We start from the raw sequence: 12,624 nt of genomic DNA on the forward strand, positions 1-12,624 counted from the left end.
GGGTGAAAGAGATGATAATCGTGGCAGGAATAAATGATTTGAAAGAAGACAAATGGAAATGATAGAGGATGTGTGGGAATTATTTGAGGTAGCAAAAGAGAAGAGTGAGAGAGTTAGGATGGTGAGTATTTTACCGTGGTATAACAGTGAAGTGTTTAGGAGGAGGGCCATAATTGCCAATGACTTTATGCGTGGGTTATGCATGGAGAGTGGTGTGGAATTTGTGGATGTGTGGAGCGAGTTCGATGGGCAAAAGGATTTATATAAGATGGATGGGTTACATTTGAATGGAGTTTGTGTAAGGAGGCTTGAAAAAGTGTTGATGAATGATGTGGAAGTGGATGTACAGACTCAGGGAACTAGATTTATTAAGGGGGGGGGGAAGTAGATATGCAGACTTTAGGGAGGCAGTTGAGTGTATGAATGAGTATAATATGCCTGAGCGAGTACAAAGAACAACAAATCGGAAGGGGATAGTTAGTATAAGGCATCAAAGTAGGGATGGGACTAACGGGCTTCTGCAATTCATGTACACTAATGCCGGGAGTATTAGGAACAAGAAGGAAGAGTTTTTGGCCTCGGTTGGCACTTCCAGGCCACAGGTTGTTGGTATTAGTGAAACATGGCTGACAGAAGATGATAAAGCTAGTGGGATTGAATGCGACGGGTATAGCATGTTCAGGAGTGACAGGGAGAATAAAAACGGGGGAGGAGTGTTATTGATGATAGCTGATGAGTTGCAGCCAAGGAGTATAGAAGATGAACTGCAGGATAGAGAAAAGAGCACATTTGAGGCTGTTTGGTGTGAGATAGAATCTCGTCATCATCATCATCAGATTCCTGCCATGTACCCACAAGGGGTGTACAGGATATGATAGTACTACGTGAAAAAATTATATCATTACTAACTTCCTATCTACAATTTTCCTCCAAATCAGTCTGTTACTTGTAAAGACTCCAACATTATCAGATCTTATATTTCAATCGTCTAAGGCACTTTGTACCGTATCAATCCACCTATATCTTGGTCTTCCTCTGGGTCGTTTTGCAGCCAACCTGGCAGAGAACACTTGTTTTGCTAATCTTTCCTCGCCCATTCTGTTTAGGTGACCATACCACCTGAGATTAGCTCTGCTAACGCATTCCTGGATGCTGACAATGTCAAGTTCTTTCCTAATATCCTCATTTTTAATATGATATTGCCATTGATGCCATCTGTTCACGCCTATAATCTTTCTCAGGACTCTCATATCTGCAGCCTCTAGTCTTTGGTCAAGTGTTTTACTTCTGACCCAGCTCTCAGATCCATAAGTTAAAACTGGTTTGAACACTGTCTTGTATACAGCTAATTTAGTGTTCCGACTAATTTCTCTTTTATTCCATATGAATTTATTCAATTGACTTCCCATCATACCAGCTTTGCTGATTTTGTTGTCTATTTCTATATTTAATTTACCATCTTCAGTAAAAATCGTGCCTAAGTAGCTGAAATGTTTTACTTGTTCCACAGGTTCTCCATTCACAACACAGTTGACATTTTCAATGATTCTACCTATTTTCATTGTCTTTGTCTTTTTATTGCTGACCTTCATACCATATCTATTACAACAGCTATTCAATTTAGTCAGAGAATCTTGCAGACTTGTAGCGGATTTATTTAGAAGTATAACATCATCCGCATAAAGCAAAGAGATGACATTAACATTGCCAATTTTGATATCATGTTTAATACCACTTTCCTTCATAATGTGATCCATATAAATAATGAATAACAGAGGGGATAATGTACATCCTTGTCTCACACCAGATTTAACATTAAACCATCTTCCTGTACTTCCTTCAATTCTAACTGCTGACTTACAACTCAAATAAAGACTAAGTATTGCTTGATATAATGCCCCATTGACACCATATAACTGCAGCGTATTGAATAGCTTCTCTCTTGGCACCTTATCATATGCCTTTTCCAAATCGACAAAACTTAAATACAGATCTTTGTTATATTCCCATGCTTTCTCGACTATTTGTCGCAAAGTGAAGATCTGATCCTGACAGCCTCTGTTTGGCCTGAATCCAGCTTGTTCTTCACCAAGCTTTTCTTCCACAATTCTTCTCAACCGTTTCTCAAGTATACTTACATAGATTTTGCCAGGAACACTCAGTAGGGAAATACCTCTGTAATTCTCACATTCAGTTTTATAAAACTGAATGTGAGATAGAATCTAGCAGAACAAAATATACAATTGGGTGCTGCTATAGACCAGGTGATGGAATGAATGGTGGGGATAGTATGCATAGGCAAATAGAAGAAATGAGTGGAAGGAGGGTAATTATTATGAGGGATTTCAATTATGGTAACATTGACTAGAAAGAGGAGAGGGCACATGGGAGGAAGGAATTGGATTTTATGCGGTTATTAAGGGACAACTATCTGCGACAGCATGTAATGGAAAATAACAGGGTGTAGAGAGTGCTTGACCTAGTAATTTCGACTGAGAATGTGGCTGTAACGAACATGACCATGTTGCCACCAATTGGTGAGAGTGACCATAAGGTCATGACTTGGGAGGCAGCTAAAGGAGTGGAATTTACAATTAAGACAGGATACATGTGGAATTACCGGGCTGGTAAGTATGACAAGCTTAGGAGTGTGCTTGGCTCCGTGACATGGTATGTAAAACTGCAAGGGCTAGATGTTGATAGTGCATGGGAGGTGGTTAAGAAGTGTTTGCAGGAGGCAATGGTTGACTGTATACCAAGAGTCCAAATAATAAATCAAGTAGGGGTTAAATGGATGAATAACACTATTAAGCTTGAGCTGCAAAAAAAGAAACAATTGTGGAAGGAATTTAAGGAGAAAGGTGACCAGCAGGCGCAGGAACAGTATAAAACTCAGGCCAGGATGGTGACAAGGGTGGTAAGAAAAGCAAAGAGCGGATTACAAAAGAAAATTGGCCATGCAGGCTAAAGAGAATCCCAAACAGTTTTTTCAATATGTTGCAAGTAAAAGGAGAAATGTTCATGGCAGAATGATCTTAAAAAATGCTGAGGGTAGGGAGGTAACCGGATCAGTCAATATAGTGGAATTACTGAGCGAGCACTTTGCAAGAGTATATCATCCAGGTGGTGACATTGCAGGAATGGAAGAACCAACAGCTTATACTGGAATTGTGATGAATGAAGTAGAGGTAACTAGTCTATTACAGAACCTCAATGTCAATACATCTGTGGGATTGGATGGTATACCAGCTTGTGTCATACATGAAGCGGCTAAAGAATTGTCAGTGCCCTTGACCATTTTGTTTAATTTGAGCCTCGGGTCTGGGTCAGTCCCAAGGGGGTGGAAAGAGGGGAAAATAGTTCTGCTGCATAAAGGTGGTTCCAAGGCAGCTGTTGAAAATTACCGGCCAATCAGCATAACAGGAATCATTATCGAGGTCTTGGAGAAAATAGTCAACAGGAAAATACAAGATTGGATAGATGAAAATGGGATACTGTATCAGGGACAGCATGGTTTTGTGAAGGGTAGGTCATGCCTCAGTTACTTGCTCATGTATTATAACACAGTGACGGCTGAACTGGATAAGGGTAATGGGTTTACAGTGATTCTACTGGACCTTGCTAAGGCCTTTGACAGGATATTACATGGAATTCTAATCAGTAAATTGCAGCATATGGGGATGGATATAGGGTTGGTGAGATGGATAGGAGGGTGGTTGACAGAGAGATATCAGAGAGTGGTTTATTCAGGAGTAGAGTCCACAAGACGGCCTGTGACTAGTGGTGTGCCACAAGGATCTGTTCTTGGACCACTGCTGTTTAATTTGTTCATTAATGATATAGGAAAGGATCTGAGAGGAACAGTTCATTTGTTTGCGGATGATGCAAAGTTGGGTAGGGCAATAGTGAATGCAGATGATGTCAAAATTTTGCAAGATGATTTGGATAGATTGGAGGTCTGGGCTAAGGAGAATGGATGTCAATTTAATGTGGCAAAATGTAAGGTTATACATTTTGGGGTGAAAAGATTAGCAGCAGTTTACTACATCGGTGGAACTGTACTCAAGGAAATTGATGAGGCACGAGATTTAGGAGTGGTGGATAAGGAGTTGAAGTTTAGGGGGCACATTGCAAAAGTGGCCAAATAAGCTCATCAAATCACTTGGTTGCTGAAGAATACGTTGACAAGTAGAGACAAGCATGTTATTGTTCCTCTGTATCGAGCCTTGATAAGACCCCATCTCGACTACTGTGCCCAGATTTGGTCACCTAGGTTTCTTCTCGATGGGGAGGAGATTGACGGGGATCCAGAGGCGAGTGACCAAGATGATAGCAGGTCTGTGGAATGAACCTTATGAGAACAGATTGAAGATTTGTGGGTTGCAAAAATTGGTTGATAGGCAGAGGAGGGGAGTATGATTGAGACATTCAAATTACTGAAGGGTTTCTATAAAATTAATTCAGAAGATATTTTTGAGAACAGGGCTGGTTGTGGGAGGACTAGGGAACATCCATGGAAACTGGGCAAAAGTGTTATTAGTAAAGGTGTTAGAGCTGGGTTCTTTACTTTTAGAGTGGTGAATGAGTGGAATGGGACTGCCAGAGTCTGTGGTGGATGCTGTGACAGTGAATGAGTTTAAGGCGAGGTATGACAGATACTGTATGAATGTCGAATAGTTGTGATGAATATGATTTGGGGCCTCCCTCGATGAGTCTAATGACTCCCTGGAGTTGCCCGTAATAATAATAATAATAATAATAATAATATTTGAGCTTTTCTGGCTGAATTCATCTACTCCAGCTGCCATTCCACACTTCAGGTTTTTGATGACTTTTTCCTACTTCAAGTATGGATACATATTCCTGACTTCATTCCTGTTTGGAGTTTTCTACCATCGTGCCGACACTGCTTGTTTCATTCAGCAGTCTTTCGAAGTAATTACACCAGACATCTAGAATATCTTTATTTTCAGTTTTCATGTCACCTTTATCATCTCTGATTTCTTTTAGAGTACTTTTCTTTCATTTCTAAGCTTTTTTAATAGCCTAGAGAATATTTTATCACCTTCCTGATATTTTCAATGTTCTTACCCAAGTCTTCTCATGACGTTTAGCTAATTTTACTCAAAGTTTTGCTTTCTCACATTTTTCTGTATTCCCTAAGAGCACAAGGTGACTTGCTTGCCAGGAACTTTCAATATGCTTTCTTTTTTTTCCTTTACTGTCTCTTTAACTTTCTAAATCCACCATGGAGTTTTGATTTTTCTATCTTTGCAGATTACCTCATTTACAACATGGCTCTCTGGTTCAATCAAAGTTTTCTTTAGGATTTGCCACTGTATCTCCAAGATTTGGTTCTAACTCTTTCAGTTTTTCTTGAATGTTTATGTATTTGTCTACAATTCATATCTGATAGCTGTTCAACTTTGATTCATCTCAAAATTTTCTTGCACACCCTTCTTTTCAAAATGAAGTTCAATTTTATCTTACTCAACACTAAATGGTGATCACTTCCTATTTCGAATTCTTTGTATAATCTTGTATTCTGAACTGGTGGGAAAACATCACTGTTGACAATAGCATAGTCAATGAAACTTTTCTTATTCATTGCCTCTTCTCTTCATGTGAAGTTGTGCACATTTTTATGTTGGAACATTGTGTTAGTAATAACCAATCCATGTCCTGAGCAGAAATCCAACAGGTTTTTGCCATTATGATTAGCTTTGCTCTTTCTCCAAATTTTCCCAAAATATTTTTGTATGTCTGACAATCATTTCCTACTCTGCTATTTAGATCACCAACAAAGATCAACTTTTCGTTTTTCATTGTGTCAGTTGCTTTCTCTAAAGCATAAAATTCCCCCACTTCTACCTTAGTAGAACCTTCTGTGGAACCATAAGCACAAATAAGTCTCATTGTCGAGTTACCCATTCTGATATTAAGTCCACATCACTCTACTTGATATTGCCTGCATTCAAGAAGATTATCCTCATATTTAGTGTTTAATATTATAGCTACTCCTTTTCTCTGATTGTTACTGCCTTTTATTTTTTGTAGCTTAGAAAGATCTCATCAATTTTTGTCTTCTTTGTTTTGGTAACACATATTACATCGATGGTGCCAATCTTCTTGATCTGTGCTGATGTTGAGCTGGGGTTTGTTCTTGATTCAGGAAGTTTAATGGCAAAATCAGGGTGAAGACAATCTCTACTGTCATCATCATCTATGTGGATGACATTATGAAGAAAAGTAACATTAAACTCCTAAATAAATGCAACAAAAGTCTTCAGGACTTTTTTTTAAAATTCACAATATCAACAATAGAAAAACAAATCTAAAAACAGGCAGGGACATGAAAACATCAACTCCAGTCTCAATGACAAACCTACAACATTTCAGCTATACTTTTTTAAAAGATACCAAAAAATTATATTCTTGGTTCCATTCTTTATTCAAGTGTAAGCAAACAAAGTCTACAAGTGAAGTCACTTCACGACTTGGCTACTTATATATAGAGGCTAATGACTTAGTATCCCATAATGCAATACACATGTCCGTAAGTATATGTTGATGTAAAGCAGCAGTCATATTTCCATATACAAGTAGTCAAAAGGTGTCTCACCTTACTACTAAAAATACTGTGGGTCAGTGATAGATGTTTAAAGTTTTTTTTCACTTGGTTATACTATAAATTAAAGATGACAAGAAATTATATTCTTGGTTTCATCCTTTATCCAAATGTAAACAAAGTTTGCACATGAGTCACTCACAACAATATCAAATATTCCAGACCAAAATTAAATTAATCAGGCTCCCTATTTTTTGAAAGGTGTATCTCACTCCAAAAAAAAAAAAAAAAAAAAAAGATTGTAAACCAATAATTCATTAGTAGTATGAGTGGGTTAAGGATTATTAGAGACCAAACATCAAACTTTGTTAAGCTACATTAAGCCTCCAATAAGCAGTAAGGTAGTCTCATGCCAAGTGATGAAATTTATCTAACACTTAAAGACATTCACAGATATCTGTGCCGACAGTTGGACCCAAACCACAGCTTGTTGGGTGAAGAGTAAGTATGATACTCATTCAAGCTAAGGCTACAATGCCAGTACATTATGTCTCTATAAAAAATGGTATGTTCTCTATAAAACAAAGAAAAAAGCCCTTATAAAGATTCCTTGTGTTCTAAATAGATATCCAACCAAAGCAAATACTGTATTATGCTTGCAACTGTTTCATGAATGCACATTCCACCTCATGACAAGATAAAAATTTTCAATTTAAATGCTATCATTGGCTTTACAGACTAAAAAAATTATAACCACTATAACAATAACAAAGAGAAGTTGCTCATATTTATGTTTCCCCATATTAAATTTCCTTTCATCTTTAATATCTTATTTGGGGCACAGGGAATCTTTTCAAGAATCATTAGTGAATGAGAAAACAGAGGATGAAAACCACTGCAGGTAGTAGTATAAGTTTTTCAGAGTCTAGCAGAAGAATCAATTCAATTTAATTTTCATCATAGAGAATCATCATAACTTATAAAAATAAATTGCAATTCAGACAAATTACCTGGCATAGGTGAAGGAGTTCCAACAAAACCATAACCATTAACTTGAGGTGAATCTTGAGGCAATATTTCTTTTCCATCAATGCCTACTTTACCTTCCTTCATCTTAGCTTGCACAGATGCAGCTTCTGCAATAGCAGCTTGGTTTGCTTGCTCATTGAATGGTGGGGAATGATACCTTGAGTTTTCATAAACTACTTCATTTTGTTTTGCATACAATATTTTTTCTTCTGGAGTTAGTTCACAACCTATCATGACAAATAATTTGAATGTTTATTATTGTTATAATTCATCCTCAATGTCATTATGTAGGAATTAGAATGCAACAATAGATCAACCTTCTCTGATGAAACATATACTTTAAAATATTTAAATATCAACATGTTTTTTTTTTTTTACTGCTTCCTAAAAGCTTTTTACTGATGACAGTAAAAAGCTTTTTGATTTTAATTCTTTATAAAGTTAATGAAATAAAATGGACTATGAATTCTACTTTCACATTCTCATAAGCAAAATATCCACAAAATTCAAAATGTCTTAAAGCTGAATAGAATAAGAAAATATTTTATTCAATTAAGAAATCACTCATACATTTTTGTTAGTGGCTGTTCCAAAATATGCAAGTAACGAGCGAAGAACAATAAGGTTACATTAGTGTTTTTAAAGCTTTTTAGTGAACAAGAGCAGTAGTAACTGAAGGCATTTCATGCCTGTTCTTACTATTTTAAAAAATGTGTGGTGACTGTTGAGCAACAGCAAGCTAGTGATTTATCCTCTGCATAATTTCTGTGATCTATCCAATATTCAGCTTGCTATTATTATCTTATGCTGAACTGACAACAAAGTAAGCACTGCTGTGGTTCATTTAATGCTTGCATAAACTTTTCTACAAAAAAAAAAAACATGATATTGTTCTCTCTCTCTCTTTCTGTGTGTGTGGGGGGGTGTGGGTGGGGGGGTGTCAATCTCACACATGGAACATTGCAAAACCTATAACATAGCAGTACCATTTGTGGGCAGGTGGTCAAGAAAAAAGAAGGGAATATGTTGATCTGTTTGAAATGGAAGTTGAACTCTGTGAGGAAAAACTGTGCTAAAAAGACTGTTCCAAAGCACAGAGGGGTTGACAAAATAAAAGAGGTCGATGACAGGTTGATTCATCGGAATGTTTGGAACTGGACCAGAAATGGATGTTGACTAGCAGCTGCTTGTGTGTTTACTGGCTTAAAGAAAAGTAGAAGAATAGTAAATCTAATAGACAAACTTAGGTGTTGAACTTTATTCATAGTTTATTTTAAAGGTATAACAACACCAAATGACTTATTTTTTAAAAAAGATGTTTATTAACTGGCTTATATTTCAGTGGATTTCAAACCAGCATCTTTAGAGCACAAAGAAACATGTCATAGTTTACATGCAAGAATGAGTAAGTCAAAACAATCCAAATTGTAACAGACAGTCCTAATTTGATGCCCTCTAATGTTGTAAAAAAAAAAAAAAAAAAGGTACTACAGCTATGCAGGAATTGATCTTAAGATAACAGGTTGCATTAATTTTTGGCAAATTAATGCAACCACACTTATTCAGGTTAGAAGAATTCTTCAGCCATGGCTGACTTTAAAAATAATCTTTCTGACCTGTAACAACTTCAAAATAGCACATTAGTTTTCTTCCATCCAATCCTGTGTGAAGGGTGGCCAAAGCATTATTACGGTAGCAAAATACATTCACTACCATAATAATGGTAGTGAATATATTTTTTATGTTCTCCAAGGGATGTTAACAGATCTTCCCATCTGCCTATAGTAGGCAAAGTCACAGTCCCAAGGAACTTCATACACTCCAGGATATGAAAGAGAGTGGATCAGAGTTGCTAATTTAACATACAGTTTGAATGTGGTGTGAAGACATGTTTCATTAGTACTTTGGCATCTTTCCTGATGTACCTCTGAAAGAGGGAATAGGAATAATGATGTTTTTTTGTTCTTGTGCATTAGAGGTATGAGAAGTAATGGGGCTATGTAGTATTTTATCTAATCTCTAGGAATTGTAACCATTGGCCAAGAAAGTAGTATGACAGACAATTCTGTGAAAAGAGCTGTATCATTAGAACAAATTGCTCTGTCCTCTGGCTCTGTGTGTTAAGTGTTTTTAGAATACCATACTGTTGGGTTGAATGATGATGTTACTGTTCATGTAGATATTTTCCTGTGTGCATTGGCTTTCTATAAATGGAAAAAAAAGCTAGTGATCCATCCATTAGTGTTAGGGGTCCCTAAAACAGTATGTTATTGTATGAAATTGTAAGAAACAGTCAAGTTCTATGGTTGATTTTCTAGACTTTACAGGACAAAAACCTGCAGTCTCTAGGAGAAAAATCCCACTTGCCCATGCCAGAAATTGACAACTCAGGAACCGGTAAAAGAAAGGCTTAGAAAAAGTTCCTCCTCTAGTTAGCAACTAGAATTTAACACTTCTTAAACCATATAAAATAAGAGTAACTTTCAAATCAATTAAGACAGTCCGCAATTTATTAAGATCACCAAAGGATAACAATGCTTTCTTCAAACATCCTGGTGTTTACAACATCCCTTGTTCATGTGGTTTAAATTATGCAGGACAAACTTCCAGAAGTTTGGAAATAAGAAAAAAAGAACACATCGGAGACATTAATAATAACAGAAAAGATAATTCCGGGTTAGCCCTTAATTTCTCAAATACCAATCACAACATTGAATGGGACAAAAGTTCTATGCCATATTTACAGGAAGACTTTCGGAACTGAAACTTCAAAGAAGCTACTGTGGTAATCCATTCAAAAGGCAGCCTCAATAGGAATCAAGGGTTCTTGCTGACATATGGAAGACCCTCATAAGATCACTTAGCACACCAGAATTCAACTTCGCTTCAAATTACAGAATGCACTTGCATAACAATGTCTGACATCACACACACTCCATGCATTTGATGTAACGCGTCTTTTGAATTTGTGTAACGTTTAGTACTCATTTGTTTCTTTTTTGACCTGTTTTAAGCTGTTTTTTATCACCTTATGTATGCCCAGATGAAGCCAACAAAGTTGGTGAAACTAGACAGCTAAATGTGTTATAAAATTCTTCGGCCAATATATCCCAGTCTAATTTTATTATTGAATTTGCTTTGATTTCTTGAGAGGAGGCAGATTCACTCCGCCTCCCCCTTTCAAGAAATCATTTGTAAATAGGCCATTTTCTATTAAAGGGAAGGGAACTATTAGGCTGTATAGCAAGTTCTCTTTATGCAATATATATGCATTCTTTAGAACACTCATGCAACTGAAAATTGCAAAAACAAAATTCAAATACTCATAAAAGTGGGAGATGCATTTCATCACTGCAGTAAATGTTTAATATGCAATTTTTTGGTCTATTAATTATATTATGCGTACAATTAAATAATAATAAACTTTTCAATTATTAAGTATAATTTCTGGGAAATTCCCATGCTACTCCTCATAAACATTATTAATATAATTAACGGCTATATTAGCCTGTTTTTGTTTAGGAGTGTCCCTTATATTTAATACATTGGCTAACATAACTCAAAAGGGGTATATATATATATATATATTTTAGGGCATTATGGGCGAGTATAGAAGGCAATTATGGCAGAATAAAAAATGTGGAAAAATTATATACATACCTTGATTTTGGTTTAAAAGATGCCTTCTAAATCCAAGCTCTTGTTGAAGGGGGGGGGGGGAAGAGAGGGAAAGAACAAGGGGATGTACTTGAGACACGGGAAATAAGTTTGGGAACCCGGGTTACTATTAATAATATATATATAAATATATATATATATTATTTTGTTGTGGGGAGGGGGGGGGAGAAAGAAGGGGAAGGGTATCCTTATGTGGAAACTGGGACAAGGGTTTATGGGGTGTGGACCATTTCGGTCATCGTCTGACCATCGTCGGAACTTTGTGGGAATGACTGTAGGGCTATGTCAAGGCTGCAAGATGTGTCTGCCAAATTTGGGCATTTGTTGTCGCTAAATGGCCGGAGGCGTGGCTTAATTTGTAAGTTTTGGAACGTCCAACACTCGGAAATTAGGTAGGGGCGGTGGACATTGATAGAATTACCATCACATTTTATGGCAATAGTTTCGGATATTCTAAGCATCGTTTCGTTTTCTTGTTTGTCAATGATTATGGCTTTGTCAATTTGGGGGATGTGTTTTAGTTCAAGGGCGTGAGCTGCAATTTCAGTCTTCCCTGTATTTTGTGGTTTGTTTTTCTTTTTGATTTTGCGATGTTTTTTCGTGTTCAGATATTCTGGTATGGGAATATTGCAATCCCTGAAGTGCTCTTGTAGTCTAGTCCATAACGACCTAATTGTAGAGCCCGTGTAGGTGACGTCACAGTCTTTTTGACAAGGAAATTTGTAGACTACGTTGTGGTGTTCGAATAATTCTTTATGAGTGAGAGATTTAGTAGGTTTTAGGAGAGTTGCTAATTTATGGTTTGTGGTGAATACTAGCTTATAGTCTGTGTTTTTGAAAATGTATTTGTAAGCCTTGTATGTGTTTTGGATGTATGGCAATTTGATGACCATACGTGTCGGGAAGTCTGCTTTTGTTGTATTATTGTTAAGATGGGATTTTGCCGTATAGTTCGCGTAATTTATTAGATGCGTGGGGTAGTTGCGATTTTTGAAAACCTGTGTTAAATACTTGAGTTCAGTGTTAAGAAAATTGCTGTTGGTGGAGAATTTGTAAGCATTCATAAATTGCGATAGGATGACAGATTTTTTAACGGAATATGGGTGGTATGAAATGAAATGGAGGTAGTTTCCGACATGCGTGGGTTTGTGAAATATCTTCGTGGCAATTCTGTTATGGCTTCTGATTAATGTAAGATTTAAGAAATTGATGGATTTGTTCTGTTCTGTTTCCATGGTGAATTGTAGTCTGTTGCTAAAATCGTTGAGGGATGTTTGTAAGGCGGAGATGTGTGAGGGTTTGCCAATGCATAGAATATCGTCTACGTATCTGCCATAGAAGGTGATGCC

General features: G+C 36.7%; 1 protein-coding gene across 1 annotated transcript in view; it reads right to left on the reverse strand.

Moving 5' to 3' along the window:
* The window catches only part of Es2 (ess-2 splicing factor homolog), a 102,666-nt gene that overhangs the window by 25,833 nt on the left and 64,209 nt on the right, over positions 1-12,624 (reverse strand). Inside the window, exon 5 of the mRNA XM_090400352.1 lies at positions 7,579-7,824. Within this exon, the coding sequence (XP_090256478.1) occupies positions 7,579-7,824 (246 nt within the window). The remainder of the gene's footprint in view (positions 1-7,578; positions 7,825-12,624) is intronic.

The sequence above is a fragment of the Typopeltis vanoorti genome, chromosome 11, assembly GCF_054136105.1.
Source record: "Typopeltis vanoorti isolate ZY-2024b chromosome 11, IOZ_Tvanoo_1.0, whole genome shotgun sequence".
Lineage (NCBI taxonomy): Eukaryota > Metazoa > Arthropoda > Arachnida > Uropygi > Thelyphonidae > Typopeltis > Typopeltis vanoorti.